Raw genomic sequence first — 22,894 nt, forward strand, 5'->3', positions numbered from 1 at the left:
CACCTTTCGTTTCTTCTTCTCCTTTTTCAAGCGTAATCGAGTTCTCAGTTCACGTACGGCCGATTATCTGTTTCGTTTCGAATTCCATTTGGAATTCGCGATTGTCTTCCTGTGCCCCCTTTCCCATCCCATCCACCCACTCTCTCTCTCTCTCCTTCCCTCCCTCTCTCTCTCTCTCTGTTCGCAGAGATACATAAATCCAGAGGTTAGCTGCCGGTAGAGTAGCTCAAGTAACGGTTAAACGGTCCGGCCTTGAGAATACTCGCGCTTCGTCCAAATTAGAAACGACGACCGAACGAGAGGTCAATTCGAGCGCGGGGTTTTCGAACTTCTTCAAACGACCGACCGTCTACCGGACACGAGCCACGTTTCCTCATTTTTTATTACTTTCTATTGGTTGCGCAGCAGAGCATCATCATCGAACATCGCGACCCTTAACCAACGAACGAAAATTGAAACGTAGCGACGAAGAAATTCTTTACAAGTCGTATTTTCATGTATCTATCTAGGTGTATATATTATGATCGAGAACGAGACAGCATGAACTTTCTAACAATATGCAATTAATTCAGTGGGAGTTCAGTGGGAAAAAGAAGGCTACTGTATAGCGTAACCTGGACGATGTCTACCGCAAAGTGTAACATTTACATTCAGTTGAAACGGTTGCAGGCGTTGACGCACAATACCGAGCAAGCGACCCAGTAACCAAACTAACTTGTTTCACCGGGTGCATCGATTTTGCCGTTGAGAACGAACGCAACAGACGTTTCCGATCCGATTCTTTAGTAGCTGTTGTCATTGCGTTCTTGCAGCGAAAGAAGCGTCGAGAATAATCGAGAAGTCAGCGTATTCTTGGCTCAATTATTCCGTTCGTCGTTAGTTTTTCGTTAGTTAACTCTTCGACACAGCACCACAGACTTTGGTTCGTTCCAGTTTCATTTGGTTAAGGAGATCCACGATGAATAATGGGGTTAAATTGCAAGAAATACGGTTAACCATGATACTATCCGTGATTCTATCCGATGAACTGGGACAATCCGACAGAATCCAATCCGATCTGGAGCGTTGCGCTCGAAAATTAAGCCTGTCTCGCTTCTACTCTCATTCTCGCAACCAAGCCTTGGACTCAGCGTCCCGTCTCGGGATTCTTTTTTCGTGGTCGCTCATACCTCGATCGTTCTTCAGATATACTCGCCAATTGAACGCGCGCGATTAATTGCATAATATGGCAATATAACGAAAACATAAACGAACGTTCTTATTTAGAAGAACCAGCTGGTCGTTCTTTAGATCTCGTTACCTAACGGGACGCGAACCTGTTTCCGGGGATTGACGAGAGACCAACCATCACCACCACCACCGCCGCCGCCGCCGCAAAATTAATTTCACTGGCTTCTGTCGTATCCGCGAATCACGTGTCGTGCGCGATCGCGAGGCGTAACGTATTTAAAAGCATAAGTCGTTATCGAGTTGTGTGGTTTCACGAGTGACGAACGTTGGCTTTATCCGCGAAGACTTCCCACCACCAACACGGACTCTAATTACCTACGCGCTTACGTTTCCGTCCAACCCGAATTGGTCCAAACTGGTCTTCTCGTTCGTTACCGTACAACGACTACACTATCAACTCTGCTTTTATTACGCGAAACAATAAACACTCGTAGAATAGAGGCCATTCTTTTTTTATCCGGCCACTGCTGTTGTATCATGTTCAACGTGATCATGAACATTGCTAGTTCGTTGCTCGCTCGCTTTACAAGGTAATCTATTTTGGCGTGGGTCACGTTCGAACAAACGAGAACTGGACCTCTTCCCTTCTCGATGTGCTCTCGGTTTCATCTGAAAAAGGATCAGTTTTGGCCACTCGCGAGAACTGGTTTTCGTCGGATGATCAAAAACATAACAGCTGTTACGCTTACCTCATTCTGTGAGAAGAATTTATGAAATTGGATTAGTTTGTGGCGACGAACGATCCTCGCGAACCTCTGATCTTGTGATTGATAGACCTTTATTCGCGAGAAAAAACGGGGAATAAAAGCACAATTTTCTGGGTGAATTTCGTATAGGAGGGTGGGGGAAGAAGATGGTAAGGCTATAAAGAGGAATTCCATTCACAGAAGAAGGGCTTGGCTTCGTTTCCCTCTGAATAAACACCGTCTTGTCGATTTACGTTCGATTGCTCGGAAGTCCCCACGCTTCCGACATTGCTTGCTTTTGACATCCTGATAAGTTTCATCGAGTTTCAACGAGAAGGAAGTAAACGTTTTAGCCACTCTAAATATCGCTAAATATCAAGGCCAGCAGTTAACCGCACCTTGCGTTATTGTAAACCGTTCTCGAATGAACGAAGATTATTGCCTTCTCAAGACGAGTCGCGTAATGAGAGACGAATTAGGAGGGAGAAAGTCAAAGTCGACTGCTTACGATTACCACCTCTAAATAGGTTAGATTAATGAAGAAGGTTAATGTTTCCAAATATTAGAACTTTCGCGCTGTTGGCAAAACTATCCTACAGAATCTTTCCGGTCGGTTGGAAATTCATTTATACCGCAAAAATACCGGAGAAGACAGGTGATCTACAAGGAAATCGAACGGTATTAACTTGGGCAAAGTAAACGCAAGTCTATTGAAATACTTGTAATCGTGATTATTCGCCGTGTTGGAAGATCCTTGATTTTCGTATTAGAACAAAAGCGAAAAAAGAGTAAAGGAAAGAAAAACAATCAGCCTGTCCTGTTCCGTGTACAAGTTTATGGTTTTGTTACGTTTGGATCTTATTGACCGTTACATTCCGACTTGAAGTGAAACAACATAGCTCAGAGTTTTTAAGGAACGCAACTATTATTTCTGGCTCGTTCGAAATACTTTCGAGTCGTAGATTAGCAAGCCAGATGCAGAGAATTCGCGTGAAATTGCTATCATCGAGGACACAATAAGACGACCCAGTGTGTAAATGAACAATATTGAGAGAATATAACGATTAAAAGAATCAAGTTCAATTGATCTGAACACGCGTTACTTTTTCCGGCTTTTCTCCCTGTGTCACGCAAGCTCTTGAGAGAGGGCTAGCGACGATAACACATTTACAGACATATGTAAGTACAGGGTGTTACATTTAAGCGGTAACGGTGGAATATTTTACGAGGAATTGAAGCTATGAAAATAATATTCGTACAAAAGTTGTTTGGTATAAAGGGGCACATTACGTGGTATAAATAATTTTTCTATAGGTGTAGTAGTGGGGAAGATACCAAAATAAAGTTTTTTTTTTCTTAATGGAACCCTGTATTTTTTTATTCATAGTATGGTAGCGTTTGTTGTTGACGAACTCAACGATGTGCCACATGAAGTTATTTCGTTTTATGAAAAATCATAAAGTAGTAAAAAATTGGGGAGTCAGATCAACATGTGTTGCACGCTTTCGGCCAGCTAAATCCTACTTGACTGTGCTACTAACACAAATTCTTTACTATTTTACAACTCTCCATAAAACGAAATGACTAAATGTGGCACTTTGTTGAATTTGACTCAAAAAAATTAACTTGACTTTGATATCTTCACCTACTACTGCACCTACAGAAAAATAATGTCCCTCTGTACTTGTACTGAACAACTTTTGTAAGCACATTTTTTTCATAACTTCAATCCCTTTTGAAATATTCCACCGTTCTCGTTTAATTTAACATCCTGTATGTATATCCTACAGTACGTTCTGGTTTTCCTTCACAAGGTGAGATGTCTATTAAAGGGGTACACTCTTCTGTTCACTGATTACAATTCCTTGGTTATTAACACGTCTACTAGGAGTAAGTGGACTATTAACTCAATACGAAGAGAAGCATCGCCGCACGTCTCTTGTAGTTGTCTTATGGCACGGCTCGTATTTCACGAGAATTCGAATCAAACGAGCCGCGAGAAATCAGTGTGGTGTTTTATTCGTGCATTGTTGATATTCAAGATTGGACGAAATATCAGGCATGGATTCCAACGATCTTGGTCATTCCTCGGGAATTCACGATCTCGTCGCGTTGATCGTATCGGCACATACTACATTTGCTGCGTTTACATGTCGGATATCTTCAAATTTCCATTTAGTCAGGATTTCATCCCGTTACGGTCGAAATTCATTCGCCGTTTCCTCATTTTCTTCCGAATTTTTCAACGCTTCTGTTTCACGTCGCGTTGCGTCACGTCGCAAACATGAATTCGGTAAGTGCGTAACTTAAAAAAGTACGTTCTACGAAAGCGAGCGTGCTCTGGCCGAAGGCCAACGCGAACTACTGCCTGTTGAATTTTCCATCGAACTTCAAGAATCTCTTTCTATATAGACCTGTCACCCGTGTTTTTTGCGACGCCAACGCGAGTACACATTTTCTTTTCCGAGTTTCACTATTTTTGCAACAGTGTTGCATATTTTGCTCTGCCTTTGCCACACGTGATTAGGCAACAGGAAAGGAAAACGTATCGCAAACGACTCATGTTTCTGGCAAACGACCAATAGAAGACTGCTGTTTCGAGCTAACTGCCCTAACCGATATTGCGTGACCACACCACACACTAGCTGCCACGAATTCAGCTACTCGCAAAATTCTCGTTCACGATCACGTTTGAATCATCCAAGGGTACGAACACACACACTCTCTCTCTCTCTCTCTCTCTCTCATCTCCTCCCCTTCTCTTTCTCTCTCTCGCTCGTTCGCTCGTGCGCTTTCTATCTAACGGAAGAGAGACGAGGCGCTCGATAACCGAAGGCGAACACGTGCTCGTGCGCGAGTATGCTCGATGTTCCGTTTACTCGGGAATTTTTAGCGGTCCGCTGCCGTGGAGGGATGACGGAAACTAGAAAATCGATGGGAACCAAGCGAGACCCCAATTAGCCCGGAACAAAAGGCTTTTGGGGTGGATTCGCGTGAATCCGTAAGGTCGTCGCGAGTTTCGATGAGGCAAGGAAACCTGTCACACTCCAACGAGCACATGCCTCTGCACGAATATGCCTATGATTTCGCGATCGATTGGATTTTATCGAAAGTATCTGCTGATGTTCGCGGTCAGGTGGGTCTAGGTCGCCTACTCAGCGGCGCAACTAGATCGCTTTATTTCCAAGGGAACGTCACTGATACAACGCTATACACTCGGTGGAGAACAATGACGAGCAGTTTTTCTTTCCTCGTTTACAGTTTGACTCTGGTCTGATCGATCGCGTCCCCGGGACTGGGACACAGCGAAAAACCGTATGCAAGCCATGGCGAATTTTCATCGCGCTTCTCTCTTCGTTCCCTGGCTAGCCTCTCCTTTCTTGTATGCCTCACATATCGGCTTTCCCTTTCAACATCCGACTAATTTCACTGTAAAAATTGCGAACAGAAATCGTAGGTGGGAGGATCCACGGAAACTAATTTTACGATTGTATTATTCGGCGATCGTGTCGGAAGGAGATCACGGTTAGCACGCCGCTCCCTTTTGGCTCCGTTACAGCGGATACACGGAGCACCGGATAATCAAGAACCGGTCGACTAATTCGACCTCAATTTTCCAAAGGGCGCTCCGTCACAGCCGTATGCTGCTTCGAATGTAGAATCAATCGACTATTCGTTATTCCACTTACCTTCCTATTACTTAAACAATAAACCGAAAGAACACCAATCAGATCGATTATATCATTCAGACTCCCTTGAACATTTTTCAAGTGTCTATCTTCCATTGTTTAGTCTATGTTCCTTGCTGAGCGACGCCTATTGCATTTGCGCTCGACGCAACTGCAACCGTGCCTGTTTCGATTTTGTAAGCTTCGAAGAAATCTAGGCTAATCGCGGATTTACATCGCTTCCTTCCCTTCTTTCCCTTCCCTTATCTTATCTTCCCTTTCTCCTCCTATTTCGCTTTTCCTCCTCGAATCCCACTCCCTCTTGACCCATTGAGAAAACAAGAGGAAAAATAGGTAAACTTGATATAGAGCTGTCAGCGTTTTCAACTCCTACCGTATGAACACCTGTTTATGGTGCTTAAGGGGGTATTCTAGTGTGACAACCGTTTTTTAGGCCTTCTTTGCTAATTTATTGTAGAAGTTCAGTAACAGTTATTAACATGAGCTTTACTCCTATGTATTTACTTGTCTTTGAAGAATGATTACAAATTTTTTTGTTGAAAAATAATTAAATATGACTGCTGTGGAACGCGTCAAACACGGGCATGAAAAAAAAGTACGCTGATGGTTGCCATGATTTGAGCCGTTCTGCTTATCTGAAATATAAAAATCCAATAGATTCTTATTTAGTATGCCTCTGGCTATGGTCGGTAGTAAAATAAATGAAAAATATTGAAAATTAAAAAAATGCTGGCACTTTGAATATGAAGTTTTGATTTTTTCGACTTTTTTCGTCATTCAGAGGCTGTAAAAATGAGAAAAAAATATATTTTGGCATAATTCTATTACCGACCATAGCCATACATGTTTTGAAGACATCTGAAAAATTTGAGTTCGATTGGTACAGTAGTTTTTGCCAGATCGTGGCAACCATTTCAGAAAACATGGTTTCGAGAAAAACGCGTTTAAAGTTTTAATTGCAATTTACATAGGGATAATTTTATTTATCATTAATCTGCTAGTCCAGGACCATAGAGGGGACCTTCCTCTTCTCGAAACAAATGTTGTTAAGCTGTTCTTTCTTCTTTCCGATCAGTTCTGGCTCTTTTAGTGAAGTCACGAAAGAACTTATGTGTTGTTCCCAGCGAATGATGCGAGTTTTGTTACAGCAGTACACATAGAGCTGTCTTCACCAATTGTTACCCCTATTACTGGTAATACTTTAAGAATGGGCAAGAATCCATTATTAAATATAATTACTGCCAAAAAAAGGAGAGAATGATTTATAATTAACGTAGATATTTAGTTTTTACTTTATTTCTTTACTTGTGTTAATAAACTATTATTATTATTATTTTAAATACACTTTTCCGAACCTCAGTCACAAGTCCAAGTAATTTCCACATATATGTTCAGATTACCACGCGGTTTACTGTTGCAAAACTCCATTCTCCCTATCTCCGGCCTTTGATGCGTCACACTGAACGAGCTATAACTTCGTTATTTTATCGAATACAACTATAAAATTTTAGGAGCACTTTAAAGAGTTGTACTTTCGATATATGCAAAAAATCGATTTTTTGAAACCGTCACACCTCCTTAAGGGGGAGAACCCCAATCGATGATGAGCACTAATTTACATGAAAGTTTGTTAGTATTTTCTGCGGAAACTATGTGGTAGATTCTTTTGAAATCTTGAGGGTAGTTTTTTATACGTATGGACTAAAGAAAGAGCGATTAGTGAGCAAAAATGAAAGCTTATGCAAGGTGTGAACATTTGTTAAATATTTGTCAGGCCGTATTTTTAAAATGTTCTTGTATGGCGTGCAGCATAGGGCTTGTTCTTTTCATCTGAGACAACAAAGTCAAAGAAGCTTCTGTTCTCTAGGAAATTATGCAGAGAAAAAACCTGAATTTATGAAAATAACTGGAAAATTGACAAAATGGTGGCAGGTTGAACAAAAAATTTAAATTTTCGCCGTAATTTTTCACTTCATTGTGCAATTAAACACATTAACTTAAACAATTTCATTATTTTTAGTGGTTTGCCCTCTGAAGGAGATATTTATGTACTTACATGTCTGCAAAGATAGAAAGAAATCGGTTAAATATATTTTGAGTTATGCTGCACACAAGTTTAGAAAAAGTGGTTTCGAGAAAAACGCGTTTAAAGTTTTCTCCTGTATAAATACCTAAATACATACATATGTATGTAGAGGAAACCTGTACAAAACCGTATATCATACTTATTTCCGTAAATGATTGAAAAAATTTCACGCACGTTTTGCAATTATTTTCTGCCATATTGAAGTGTTCGTCAACAGTGTTCTGTTATAAACCAAGTAAATGCTAAAGAATTATCAAGTTTATTGTGTTTTCAAGTGTTCTGATCTTACACTCGGCTGTTTTCAAAACTATACTATAGTGTTTTGAAAATCAGTAGGTAAATTGACAATATTTATGACAATATTGATGACGATATTTATTACCAGTATCTACTGACATATTTCGAAAATTTTTGCTGGTCATTTTCGTCTTCATATTTAATTATAAAGAAAAAATTGTGTTCATGCGTTCTGGAGTACAACCGGACGGGGTAAAACCGGCATACGATTATATCCTGGACATCTATTTAAGTTAGTTAAGTACCTAGTATTTCATTTCTGTTTAAGGGTATTCGCAAGATGCCGCGTAATTATTAATGAAGACTTATTAGAAAAAAAGCAAATAACAAAAATTGGTGAGGAAAAGAATTAAATCAAATACATCTGGAGTTTATGACATTCCCGTACGTATATTGTCACAGAGAATATGGCATGAGCCATTTGCAAGAAGGTTGGGTACCAGCTGGAGACCAGAAGAACTTGACCATTTTCAATGTTATCATTGTTAATTTAGATTGGGGACAATATCGTATAGTGTTAACGGTTTAACCACCCCGTGGGGCAAAATCGGAAAAAGTAGAGGTTTCGTTTTTATTTTATTTCTATTATGTTTGTTCATTATGAAAACATTTAATAAATATAGTTTTGATTACATAATTTGTTTTACAAATTACAATGTTATTGTAATTCGAACCTTAAGTGTACGGTTTTGTACAGGTTTCCACTACATGCGTGACACGCTATGTTCCAACGGGTTATAGCTCTGTTAATTGTTCGAATTCCGATCTAACACTTTGGGAACATATTCTCAAGATATAAAACTATCGATTTATGCAATAAAATCAATCCGTCGATTCGGATTCTCCCCTTAACGCGCAAAAGGGCGTTACGCTTGCAATCTGCTGATGCTTTAACATCTTGATTATCCTTTATTCGTTATCCAAACGTCGAAGCAACGGGTTCGAACGATGATTTTATCTCTTCGGAAAACACGTTGTAACCACTCGCTCTCGCGATACACGTGATGCATGCAATGGAGAGGATAGGTGAAACCTTGGAACATCAATCTGCTCGTTGAAGCTGATTTAATCGTCGATGGTCCAGTGTAGAAGCATACATTGTCACTCGTCAGAGCGTATATAAACAAAGCAGACGAATAAAACCGAATGGACCATTTTTCGACCAGCGTTCATCAAGTTTCGTTTGAATTGAAACGAGCGAGGGCTAAGAATAAACTCCAGACCGAGAAAATCTTCTTTGCTTCTCGTGCCCTTGAACAACGCAGAGCAAATGTTTCTCAGGAATAACGGTCGTTTTTCTTTTCGATACGGACAAAAAATATCGAAACGTCCCGTTTTCTTCTTTTTTTTTCACGGACGCGCAAATACGCTTTCCACGGCTCGATAAAATATTGTCTGCATCGTTTCTCGTTTCCTTGAAATTATCGGGAAACCAGACAAAAAACTACGTCGTTGCATTAGGCGCTTATCGGAAGGATATTAATGTCTTGCTCGTGTTAACGTTGAAAAAATGTAAAGAGCGAGCAGCGCATTTTACTTCCAACTGGTCGCCGTTCTACAGGCTGCAGTAGAAGAGCCTTGTGCAGGGCAGACATGACTCGAACCCTTTACTTTTGCACGCTATTCGTCGCTGCCAGGTAATTTCCCGATAACAACAACAAAGGAGGACGAAGCATTTCTTATAAAAATGTATGGAAAACTTTTGTTGCAGGGGTTTCGGGAAACAAGGATACCAATGTCAAGGTAAGAACGCAGTCGGCTCACAACAGGTGCAAAGACTATCCGAAAGAAGTTTGCCTCAAATGTGCCACTTGTGTTTCAGTCTGCAGTTTCGTCGTTCATAAACGATGTCACGAATACGTGACTTTCACGTGCCCTGGCGCCGACAAAGGAGCTGACTCGGACGTGAGTATTGGCGTACACACCTTATTAGATGCGATTCTTTTTTGTTTATTATTCTTCATTTTCGACGACGCAGTTTTTATCATACCTTTCTCTCTTTCGTCCGAAGCCAAGGACGTTCTACGAGACGCGTCTCGTTTTGGAAAAAAAGAAACGTTGCGGTCACCGCGCGATTCGATTAGCTCGCGTACCACCCTTCTTCCTCCTGATTTCATTGAATCGATTTCGTGAATTTCAAAGCGTAAAAGTGAAAGAAAAGGGCGCGCGAACGAGAGTGTGGTTATTACGTTACGCCGTGCCAGCACGTTCGCGACCGCTTTCGATAGAATACGCATCAATTAATGGCACAAGCGCTAAACACGCGTACAAAATGTGCGGCGGAGCGGGCCGAGCGTATCGTATCGATAGCTGCTGCTGCGAAAAGCGTCGAGCGGTTAAGGAAGGTCGCTGCCGGATCGATATCGAGGTCGAGCTTTTCGCCGACGAAACGCCCGTCAACCATACATATTTTTACGATGCAATCGATTCAACGGAATATTCTGTACTTATCTGAAATGAAAGAAAAACCCTACTTAAAGCGTAAACATCTGTTGAACGAATGGAAAAATCTCAGAGAGAGAGCGAGTGAGAGAGAGTGTTCTGTCCATACGACGTAATTTCCAGGCTATTAGGCCTTCACACCTCTTCAGATAGCCAAAGACTTTCATATTCCAATCCTTCTAAATTAACAAATAATTGCTCTTTGACGCAATGGACGGTAAGCAGATACATAATTAAAAGGATCTCGTTTCTACGCGCACTCCAATTACACCCCATTTGCCTTAGCATCAGGCCTCGTACCGTTTTTTGGTGTTCATCACGAAAACCTCCCTACTAGCGTACTTCCATAGTAAACCATCAATTTATACTTCTCTTCCGTAGAAATCCTCAATCACCAATCATTTTCCTGCTTTGGCTTTCGGAAGAGTATAAATTTACAGTCCAGAAAATTAATAAAAATAATATTTTGAATGGAACAGTACAAAAAGTATCTTGCATACAACAAACAACCAAGCGATATCTTAAAGTTTAATCGAACCCACAGTAAACTTCAATTTAACGATTCAAGAAGAAATCGTGATCATCTGATGAACCGATAGATACACGATTATCTCTTCTTATCGTCAACCTTCTTTACCAAAAATTAAAATCAGCTGTTCTTCATTAATTTCTCGTGCAGCGTACCGAAAGACATCGTGGCGTGTCTGTTATCGAAACGGGGGAACGGTACAGAGAGAGTGAGGAAGGAAGGAGGGTAAATAACGAGCTAACACGAGTCGGCAAAACCGAACCGACCAGAGCGTAGAATGTAGAAGATTAAGGATAAGAATGATCCTCGGCTGGAGTAAACAGGGAAAGGACACCCGGGGCTAAGAGCTATATATACATTTTTCCACGTTTTCTCGCACCGCGCACGATTGGCCTAAGCGTTTTCTGCGCTTCGTTTAACCACGCTTGTAACACGGAATAATTACGCAAACGAATATAAGGAAAGTTGCCCAAATCGTTTCAACGGGAATAACGTTTACGACTCGTCGTCGTTACACTTCGAGAACGGGGATGGATAAATAACTCTCCTATGTAGTGTAGACACCGTTTTTAGGTGTGATAAAACCTCTAAAGACTTTCGGTCAGTCGCAAACGTTTCCTTGATCACCGCGGAGGGAAATAATTTTTTATTTCCATTTGGGAATTTCGATTAAAACGATCAATGTCCTAGCGTTCTCCTTGGCCCTGGTGCTGACTTCCTTGTGCTTCTGTGCTTCGAAGATGACTCTTTTTCGATACCCCTATACCATTCGCCCATTCCTGCAGCTCCGTCGTGTGGATCGCGCACGTGTCGATTTCCCTGCGAATGCAAACGTCAACTAGTTTTTTCGTCAATAATTCGAATTCGTGGAAGCTTCAAGGTATCGTGTCGACCGGTTGGCGGACACGTTGAACTATTCGTGAGTTATCGGTAACGAGTCAGACCAGCAGCTGGAACAATAATCAAGTTCGCGCTTTTGTAGTTTGAAAGCAGAGTGGTTGGTTAGAAGGTTTAATGAAACGACGCTGCTGCCGCGGTTATCGCTACTATCGCGATCGCTTCCGACTTTGTCTATAGCTTGTGGACCATTTCTAACTCGTACCGGATTACTCCAGCCGTCACGATGCGGTTACGAATAACGAAGTTTGTCTTTCGTTACCGAACGCCCAGGGAAATCGGTCGACGACGATCGATCCTTGGCCCATTCGATTCTGATCCCGATTCCGATCACGATCCTCGCACCATCACCCAAGAGTCTGCGTGTGTGTGCACGGTGTAATGGTGTAATAACGCAGGACACGCGGACGAAGCACCAATTCAAGCAACACACCTACAACAGCCCCACCTTCTGTGACCACTGCGGTAGTCTTCTCTATGGTGTCATCCACCAGGGCATGAAGTGCCAAGGTATCATTATGAAAACCAAAGAAAACCGAAAGAAAAAAAACGAGAACATGCAACCAGTCACACGCACACAGACACATGAAAAGAAAAAGGACACAGACACTGTCGCACATTTATAACTAATCGTACATTTTGTCTTTTGGCCCACCGTTTGTTCGTGGTGTTGCTTTATTCTTCGTCTTCTTCTCGTATTCTTCTAATCTTCTATTTCTACTTTCTTATCTCCCCTTTCTTCTTTCTCATCCTTTTGCTCCTTCTTCTTTGTAAATATTCTCTATCACAAAGCTTGCCACTGTCGTAAAACGTTTAACGCTTCCAGTGCGTACGTAGCAGCCTGCAATGCTTGCGAATTTCGCAAGTACTAGATTCCCATCGTACTTTTAACTTTTGTTCGAGCGTTTCTACAGTTTTCTTCGGCAACCACTGGACGTTTGATCGCGAGTTCACTAATTTCTCGCGAGATTTTCCTCTCCTGTAATAGTACGATCCACGCGGCAAGCTTTCTCGTACTCTACCACCGTGCGTCTTTGTCGCACGGATTGCTCTTTGTGCCTCTGAATGTTCTACATGTTGCGGGCGTACATCCATATTATGCATTAATACGCATATATATGTATTTATTACTCGTATGTGCGTACAGAAACGTGTACCTACTTACTTTTCTCGGATAAAGGGTTCACGGAGCGGAAGAGAGAATCGAAGAGAGATAGAAATGGGAATAAAATAAATGGACAACACACACACACACGCACTCTCTCTCTCTCTCTCTCTCTCTCTCTCTCTCTCTCTCTCTTTCTCTCTCTGTCTCTCTCTCTTACCCTTGTGACCGTGCTGACGAATCTAGCGATGAGTACGTCATACTTCGAAACGTTTAATTTCGCTCCAACAGATTCATTGATAATTTTGGAAGAGTCGAACGCCCATCGCTAGACGAATCTTGTTTTTTACATGCGACACTTTCTCCAATTTTGTCTGTTCTTTTGTACAAAAAGCAGTTAATATGTGCGCGTGAGACGCATTCCTCCCACTCACACGTTTACACATATTGTACTTGTTGTCCCTTCTACATCGTGTGTGTACAGACGTTGATGTTTGTAATAGTTGTATACGTGATATTTAGCTTGGCTTTTTGGACGACGAAGCTTAACATTTACCTTACTTTGTTGGATGATCTATCGTCGTTTCTCATAGTTGTCCGTGTTTCTGGAGATAGGTTAATTTTTATACCAATTCAACGATCACACGACCTTTGTGTGCATGGATATTGCTGAAAGAATGAATAGAAAATAGCGAACGAGTAAATGTTCTCGTGAATGTAGATTCAGATAAATAGAATACAGGATTAAACCAGAGAGAGAGAGAGAGAGGGAGAGAGAGAGAGAGAGAGAGAGAGAGAGAGAGAGAGAGAAAAAGAGAGAGAATACCAATTAGTTTAGACAATAGAAAAGGAAACGCTTCGTTACCACCATGCCATGAGTAATATATCTTAAAGATTCTAGAAATGCTCCGGATAACGGTATCTTTCTGATCTTTCATATCATATTTGTAAATACTCTTCTCCTTTCTCTGTACAGCTTATCTGTGTCTATATTCTGTCTTTTCGCTTCTACGTGTCTGTATCGACTAATCTGTCCCGCACTATTTACACTTTTATTTACGTCGTGTTATGTCTCACCGCAAAATCGGTACATACTTTGCACCGTTCGTTTACGTACGTTTTCGTTTCCTTTTCGCGTGGAGAAAAACATTTGGGGAATATGCGAATTAGGAGGAGCGTGAATGGTCTGATAACGCGGAAAGCCTTAGGTGATGCCTTGAGACAAGAGGAGCCCTGTACCAACTGACAAGAGGAGAGTTGGGAAAAGAGCGGCGTGGAAATGAATTAAACGCTCGGGACTGCGAGGTGGAAGTAAAGCCCGGGAAATTGAAGCATAGGAACGCGTTAGTATCCGAGTCAAGGCCTACTTCGCTCCTCCATCTCTCTCCCTCTCTCTCCCATTCTTCTTACCGTGCCGCACCGCGCCGAACCGTACGTTTGTTGCTCTCGCCCCGGTTTTCTTATCCTAGCCCATTCTACAACAACCGCTTCGACCGCTCGGTTTCTTCCGTCACCTTCATTTTCAATTGTGCTCCGCAACGGAGCCTCAACGAAGAAGAGTCCAATTGAATTTTCGAGAGCAAAGCTCGACTTTAACAGGCGCAAAGAAAAACGCGTTACCGACCAACTTGGCAAGAGTGGCTTCCCTTAGCAGCAAATAAGTTTACCTTCGCGAACTACACGACTTTTCTCCTTTTGCTCGAATCGAAAGACCACGAGATTCACTTTTCCTGATCCACGATGAACGATGGATTCCCTTTATTAAATAGAGACCGTACTTGAAAAAACCCTCATCGTACTGGCGAATTGTAGCGCGGGTGAATAAACGCGACGCAACGGTAGCTTCGGTTGTGGTAGAGGCTACGGTTCCGGTCGTTGTTCGGTATCGTTCGGAGTCCAAGGATCAGATCACAATGAAGAACCGGGCTTCCCCGGGCCGCTCTTTCTTGTTCCCAGATGAGCACCGCACACAAATGGGAGGTTTTCACGTACCTGACGCCGACCTTCTGCGACCACTGCGGCTCGATGCTTCACGGTATCGCGCATCAGGGACTTAAATGTTCAGGTAGTTAACAAACCATTCAGCCCAAGCAACCAATTCAGTCCGCAATAAATACTACATTGTACCACGAAGCGGCTAGTTCTCGCACGCGTCTTATCCTCACGTAGAGCTATCTTCGATAATAGGAGCTGGCGTTCGTCTAGATTCGAGAGGAAACAGCCACCACGTCGTGTCGTTTCAACGTCGCCCGTTTATGCGACTATTCGAGTAGCGAAAGATCGCTGTCTCCGTCTCGAATCCAGCTGGAGCGACACCCATATCGCGAATTTTCTGAACAATTTCCGACAATCTGTCCAGTTCTCGATCGAACCACGTTCTCTTTACGTATCTCTCCTGTGATCGAATAGGATATATTCGCTCAATTGCCATGTAAATGCTCGATATAACTTGCCGAAATTAGAGCATCGCTGTCGCGTGTAACTATCAGCCGCCTCCTTATAACCTCACCTACCGCTCCAGCAAAATGTAAACGTTGGAATTTCAAGCGCTGGAATCCCTCAGCTTCTTCCGATTCAAGGATTTTCAGAATCGAACAACTTCGATTTACGACGTCCCATCGGGGCAATGAAATCGAGTCGCCTTAAGTTTCGACCAACCGGTTCTCCGTGCATGACTTTTCTACGTTTCCCCTCGTGTTTTCCTCGTCGTAATTCCGTTCTCTCCACAGAATATTTTCCTTCTTATCTCTTCTCTTCCTTCTCGACGCCGATGTCCCTTCGTTTTATCTACGCGTCGCTTCTTACACTCTCTGCTAATTCAATTCAGTCACGGTCCTTTTTCGTTTTGACCAAACCACTTGGCTGGCCAACTCTCATCACGTTCCTCCAAACTTTCCACGGACTCTTACATTTTACTTTTGTCTTTGGTTTCTCCACGTTGTTTGTTTTAACACGCTCTGTTCCTCGTAATCGACCCTAATTCTGTAGGCTCGCGATTGTCTAAAAAAGCCACGCGTACATTGGAGATCGCGTACAAACAGAAAATCTATTTGTAAAAACAAATCGAACAGGTACGATTCATTTCCACGAATTATTAACGTATTTTACGTATCGTTACAGACCCATGAATGTAAAGTAGAAAATATTCATATCACCCCTTTTGCGGTGCTCGACATTTACTTCCCCCCCAAATATCTGGTTATCTGACTGTTCGCCGATATATTCTTTTGCTCGCATTTTGGTTCGATGATCACCGGTAACGCTGCATCCGTCATTAGTTGTAAACATTCCGTCTCGAAGGAAGAAGGGAACGTTGCACTTGGTTGTACGACTATTAGCTCCTCGCTTGCTTACCCCGCGTCGCTCTCTTTGCCACGACCTACCGCGCCGAGAGCTTTATGAGAGCTCACCGGCTGGCTTGTACATAGAATACATATTTTCGCAACATACGGTACCTACTCGCGATCTGTATACTTAGACTTATTGTACATACGATACATGATTGTTCTGCATGTTTGTAATAATAATAATTATCGTAATACATATACACGTAGATTTGCCATACGCTGGTTAGCGAGTGAACGTGAACGCAATAATTGTCCCTCTCGATGGTTATGAGACCTTTCTACCCTTTGGTTTTATCATTACTTAACAGTTATCGAAGCCTTGTCTCACCAGACGATTGTTCGTGTCATCTGTGATATTATTCTTGATTTTATTCGACCTACACATGTGTATATCGCTCGCGTGTCTCGAACTCGTTCGATGGAGTCTCATTTTGCGACACTTTACTCCGATTTCTTTACCATTTGTTCGCATACGCGCGGCAGAACGGATTTTTCGCGATCATTTTCCTGTTCTTTTCTTTTCTTGTTGTCTTTAACGCTGTCAACATATCGTTTAACGTCCCAATCTATGTATCCGGCGGCAATTATTTGATGATTATTTTAGTTTGTTATAGTCGCCGCTTCTCGTTGTACTTCACCTTTTGCTCACAGGTAAAAATTACGGGGTATTATCGTCGTAATATTAGATACGAATTCCGAAATTGAAGTTGGTTTCCTGACGTAGAAAAGGATAATAGTCATGTTTCCCCTCGAATATTCGATAATCACCTCGTAATTCGTACGTACACCCGTTATCTTGCGATTTAAGCACGAACCTCCGCTGTCCGAGCATGATTTTCAGACGGTTGTTCGTCGAGTCTCGCGCGTGTGCACTTTCGACTGCAGCCGCGATCGCGCGTCTCGATTTGTTCTTTCATCCTGGTAAATGAACGTTAAATGAAAATTAACGAAAGAGAAGGAGAGAAAGAGACGGTTGGCAGCTGCAGTTTCGATAGCGAACGAAACGCGTGAAGAGCCGCGCCGCCTATCCTGCAATCCTGCTGCTCGAATCAACATTGTTAAGTAAAAATCAGTCGAAAAAAAGAAAAGAAAAAAGAAGGAAAAGAAGTAAACGAGATTGCCGGTCTGGCTGCAACGTTAACGTGCCTCAGCGTACCTCGGAAAATGATGATAATTGATGATGATCTAATAACGTAGCATGCGACATGAACGTACACAAGAGATGCGAAGAGAGCGTGCCGAATCTTTGTGGATGCGACCATACGGAAAGACGTGGTCGTATAAACTTGAACATCACATGCTCCGGAAGCAAACTCACCGTCGAAGGTAGGTCTATCTTATAATAGCTATCCCTTCTGCCCATTCTTGTGGGAGGGCAAGTTCATCGATGAGAGTGAACAATGGAGAAAGGTTGTCTTTTTTGAGATAATCGAAATGATCATAATCTTTACGACATCATCATGATTAATTCAAAGTATCGTGCGAATCGTTTCCACTTCGTATACGTATAAGCTAGCAACTTTATCAAGAGTAAAGTAACACGGTTCATAATTAGATTTAGTCTCTTTCTATGCTTTCCCGCGATAATTGCCATTAAAAATATCTCTTTGGATCGATTTATCGACGCTTTCGTCGAACAGTTTGCCGCCAAGTAGCCGAGAGAGAACAAGAGATTATTGCAAAGCAGGGCCTCGATGAACGCGTAAGACCTTTATTATTAGATGGTTATTACCAGCCGAATTAAGCTTCTTCCGATTCAAGGTTGAAACGTTGAACGGTCGTTGATTATTACGTACGTAACTATATAAAAGATCCCTCCCTTTCTCCGTTGCTCGTCTGCACAAGACAGACACGATTAGGGAAAACATTGTGACACGCATTCACCGCGTATTCCAGTGAAACAGGGACGAAATCTCATTCCGATGGATCCGAACGGCTTGTCGGATCCTTACGTGAAACTGAAGTTGATCCCGGATTCGGACAACGTGAAGAAGAAAACAAAGACGATCAAGTCTTCGCTGAATCCCGAGTGGAACGAGACGATCGTTTTGTAAGTGTCAAGCGTTCGTTAGTTGATAGTGTCCCGAGAGTAGCAGGAAGTTGAACCGCGGAACTGCAAAGTACCGTTTGGCTTTCCAGCGACCTGAAACCCGAGGACAAAGACAGGCGGTTGCTGATCGAAGTATGGGACTGGGATCGAACGTCCAGAAACGATTTCATGGGTTCACTTTCATTCGGAATATCGGAGCTTATCAAAGCACCAGCCAGCGGATGGTTCAAGCTCCTCACGCAAGAAGAAGGAGATTACTACAATGTACCTGTGCCTGAGGAGGGCGTGGATCTTGCCGAGTTGAAGGTCAAAATGCGAGTACGTTTTATCGAGAGGAGAATCCTTCTACTGAGAATTCAACGAGAACTGAATTACCTCTGTTTCAAACACTACCAACTATGCCTCGTAGAAAACATCGGTCACGAAGAAGTCGACCGCAACTCAGGACAAGGAAGTGCCACACAACATGGGCAAGAGCGATTTGATAAGGGCGAGCGATTTCAATTTCCTTATGGTGCTCGGCAAAGGCAGCTTCGGAAAAGTCAGTCGTTCATTTCTTACACATTTAGTACACTACTTATGTATGCATATCGTAGAATGATGAATTGAGACGCGTACCTTGTGATCGAATTTAAGGTAATGCTGGCGGAAAGGAAAGGTACGGACGAACTCTACGCCATCAAGATCTTGAAAAAGGATATAATTATCCAGGACGATGACGTCGAGTGCACTATGGTGGAGAAACGCGTTTTGGCGTTGTCAACTAAGCCACCGTTCTTGGTGCAACTGCACTCCTGTTTCCAAACTATGGATCGACTCTATTTTGTCATGGAATATGTGAACGGTGGAGACTTGATGTATCAAATACAGCAATGTGGCAAGTTCAAAGAACCTGTCGCTGTGTAAGTCCTGGTCGTTGGATAGTATCCGCGACTTCTGAATATCTTCTTGTTAAAAATATTCTTTTCGCAGATTCTACGCGTCCGAAATAGCAATTGGTCTTTTCTTTCTGCATGGTCGAGGTATTGTTTATCGTGATCTGAAATTGGACAACGTTTTACTCGATCAAGACGGTCACATCAAGATCGCTGACTTTGGAATGTGCAAAGAAGGAATTACCGGAGACAAAACCACCAAGACGTTCTGCGGAACACCGGATTACATCGCTCCGGAAGTCAGTGTCCCTCGAGGATATTCGAGGTTGAAACGTTAAAGCGTACGCTGCGGCGCGACTCGTATCGATTGTTCTTCGTTCGTTCGTTCGTTCGTTGCAGATCATATTGTATCAGCCGTATGGAAAGTCGGTCGATTGGTGGGCATATGGTGTGCTGCTGTACGAAATGTTGGTTGGCCAGCCGCCGTTCGATGGAGAGGACGAGGAGGAGCTGTTCGCCGCGATTACGGAACATAACGTCAGCTACCCGAAGAGCTTGTCGAAAGAGGCGAGGGAAATTTGCAAAGCGGTAGGCGTATGCTGTTATGCCGTGTCACATGTGCCCTTTCTCAATCAAATTACACTTGTTCTCTTCCGTGCTTTCAGTTCCTCACCAAGAATCCAGTGAAGAGATTGGGCTGTGGACTACGTGGTGAGGAAGATGTTCGCAGCCATGCGTTCTTCCGACGCATCGATTGGGAGAAGATAGAAAATCGGGAAGTGCAACCGCCGTTCAAGCCAAAGATCGTGAGTATCGTGAATTACGTGAATAACGTTTACCTAGAAAAGAATGGCGGAGAGTAACGCGTGAACCTTTTTCACTTTAGAAACATCGCAAGGACGTGAGTAACTTTGACAAGCAGTTTACATCGGAGAAGACAGATCTGACGCCCACGGACAAGTTGTTCATGATGAACCTGGATCAGACAGAGTTTATGGGTTTCTCGTTTCTCAATCCAGAATTCGTGCAACACATTTAAATCGATAGAATATTTCAAGTTACAGGCTAGTTAGAATCTCGTCATACCTTTTTCACCACCCTCCTCCATTTTCTGGTGTTGTTCATCTTCCGACTCTTTGCTACTCAGGGCTTTCAACGTCATTCTCTTTCTCTTCCACCCCTTTCACTCTCTTTCATCTCACTCCCTTCATTCTTCTCTCTCTCTCTCTCTCTCTCTCTCTCTCTCTCTCTCTCTCTCTCTCCATTCCCCCTTGCTTCAAACATCGTGTTCGCATCTGCGTAAGTACACACACGTTTTTTTGCATTTGAAGCAAAAGTGACTCGAAACTTTTCAACTTGTATTTTTGACACGAACAAGGTGCTGCTCCTTCGTTCGCTCGTGTAACGTTGGCTATCGCGTATAAAATGATTGCGGTGACAAAAGGACGAAAATGAAGTGCGATCGATAGTGGGGGAGATATCGTGCTTTCTCCTGCCATGCAATCAAGAATCGAGAAAACTTCCTAATTGCTATCCTTATTCTCCGCGTACGTTTACCTCGGTAGGTTCTGCTGTTGCCTTCTACAATATATACAGCATACCCACACACAAGCACGCGCGCGCGCGCGCCACGCAAGCACGCACGCACACATATATACAAGCAAATATTTATAGTCTAAATGATACATATTGAACAAACAAATTGTATGATTCTTATTATTATTATGGTTATATACCTATAGATACACTTATTACGAATCATCACGAGTTGACGGTCCTCTTTTAATATTCATAAGCAATTCAAGTACGTATCACGTAGTACTCGATATCTATATATGTACGGCAATTTTATGATCTATTGAAATTTACTATCAATGCAAACACCCGATTCGTATTCTCGTTTCATACGTCTGTACCCGTTTTACACTTGCACTTATACATACCTGTACACATATACACGTGCATGCACTTCGTGCGTACGAACTTTTACATGTACAGGAGCAAAATGATATCGATATAATCGTATTTGTTTGTATGCTTAATCGATTGTCAAAGCACCAACCTTCTTACGAATTCCATTCATTCGATCCAAACGTCTGTAGTAAAATGAACTATGTACTACAAATAACTTGTTACCGACAGAGGATATGTCACGTAGCCGACGATGTCGTTGTTAAAACAAACATACAATTTGGTGCTACTGGAAGATGATCATGCGTGTTCAACGGTTCGTGATGATAATGAGGAGCAGACGACTAGATCGAACATTATTCTTCTTTTCAATTCGTATTCTCCTTTCCCTTCGACCGTTTGATTGGCAAACTCACTGTGTGTTAAACGTCGTTGTCTCTATTGAAAGGGCTTCGCGTCTCGAGAAATGTGTTCGAGACATACACACATTACACCTACACCTATACAAGCACGCGCGCGCACACACACACCTTGACTCCTCCATTTCCTTTAACTTGTTCGTTTTGAGCTCATTCGAAATCATGGAAGGGCAACGGCCTCAGCTCATTTCCTGAAGGAGCTCTTTTCCAGTAATACATGTCTTTTTTATCGAAACCGTTTCGTCTCACATGATCGAGGACGAGGATGATTCGTCAAGAAAAAAGCAAACTGTGTGCAAAACGAATAAAAAGACGAATGTCAAGAAAATAAATGTTTAGAAACATTTTCTTCCTTGACTTCTCTTTTTCGGTCAGTCGGTCAATAAGCCGACCTTTGATAGTACGATTAGTTATTACTTGTCGATTAATTGCGTGTAATTGTCGTAGATACACACACACACACGCGCGCGCGCGCGTGTATATATAATTGATCGGTTCGCCGTCTTTGACGAATGTTTCCTTTTTTATACACTTCGCGTTCACAACTCGTCGAATGACCGAGGTTGAGGCAAATAAAACGCGTTCAAGGATTGCCGTTAGGCGTTACGACGCGCGAAACAGACTAACAAAATACATTTCGTGTATGTTTGAATGCGTTGAGAACGAAGTATATATTCACCAAAGGCTCGTACCTTTTTCTTTGAGTCGGATAGAAGTTTCGTATCTTTAGTTCATTTCGCCCCTAGTGAATACTGATAGATTAAAGATAGACTAAAGAATTCCGATCCGAGTGCTTGAATCATGAATTAAACAGACGTTATGCGAATCCGTTACGTATCAGAATCGATCGCTCGGATAGAGAAAGCGAGAAAGTAAGAGAGAGAGAGGGGTGGGGGGGGGATAGTTGTCTTTACAGTCATTATACTGTTCAAATTGTATTTACTTTGTCCTGGATCAGCCTGGTTGTCCAGCAACGGAAAGATACGAGTTCACGAGTTTCAGAACAAATCGAGCATAATAATTACGTCTTATTAAGCGTGTTCCAATAAATAAGTAAATATACCGTTACGTAGTTCTCGCCCCCTTATTCAGCGGGTGATCCAATCTTGTTCTTCGATCGGGCGAATTTACGTAGTCTCGTCGATAATTCCGCTCTCACCCGACACGATCGGTCGTTGGTTTACGCGATGGAATTCAGAATCGTGTTCCATTTTGCGACGGGTCAACCCTCTGATTCATTAAGGCGAAAATGCGTTCTTTATTTTTCGAACGAGCTCATGTAATAATAAAGCGACAGCGATTTCTACGGCGAAGTTCATTTACTGTTAATT

The 22,894-nt window shown here is 42.4% G+C and overlaps 1 protein-coding gene across 2 annotated transcripts in view; it reads left to right on the forward strand.

Annotated features, from left to right (window-relative positions):
- The window catches only part of LOC108574865 (protein kinase C, brain isozyme), a 21,583-nt gene extending 1,159 nt beyond the window's left edge, over positions 1 to 20,424 (forward strand). The window contains exons 2-13 of one of the 2 annotated variants that reach the window (XM_017937512.1): positions 9,700 to 9,731; positions 9,811 to 9,893; positions 12,255 to 12,366; positions 17,506 to 17,634; positions 18,205 to 18,358; positions 18,448 to 18,664; positions 18,768 to 18,899; positions 18,995 to 19,260; positions 19,331 to 19,532; positions 19,633 to 19,821; positions 19,899 to 20,039; positions 20,120 to 20,424. In XM_017937512.1, coding sequence (XP_017793001.1) covers positions 9,700 to 9,731; positions 9,811 to 9,893; positions 12,255 to 12,366; positions 17,506 to 17,634; positions 18,205 to 18,358; positions 18,448 to 18,664; positions 18,768 to 18,899; positions 18,995 to 19,260; positions 19,331 to 19,532; positions 19,633 to 19,821; positions 19,899 to 20,039; positions 20,120 to 20,272 — 1,810 coding nt within the window. In that variant the 3' untranslated portion in view covers positions 20,273 to 20,424. Of the gene's footprint in view, positions 1 to 9,699; positions 9,732 to 9,810; positions 9,894 to 12,254; positions 12,367 to 14,917; positions 15,027 to 17,505; positions 17,635 to 18,204; positions 18,359 to 18,447; positions 18,677 to 18,767; positions 18,900 to 18,994; positions 19,261 to 19,330; positions 19,533 to 19,632; positions 19,822 to 19,898; positions 20,040 to 20,119 lie in introns of both variants that reach the window. The other variant, XM_017937511.1, reaches the window with a different exon arrangement.
- The last annotated feature ends 2,470 nt before the right edge of the window (positions 20,425 to 22,894 follow it).

This window comes from Habropoda laboriosa, unplaced genomic scaffold, assembly GCF_001263275.1.
Source record: "Habropoda laboriosa isolate 0110345459 unplaced genomic scaffold, ASM126327v1 scaffold210, whole genome shotgun sequence".
NCBI classification, from domain to species: domain Eukaryota; kingdom Metazoa; phylum Arthropoda; class Insecta; order Hymenoptera; family Apidae; genus Habropoda; species Habropoda laboriosa.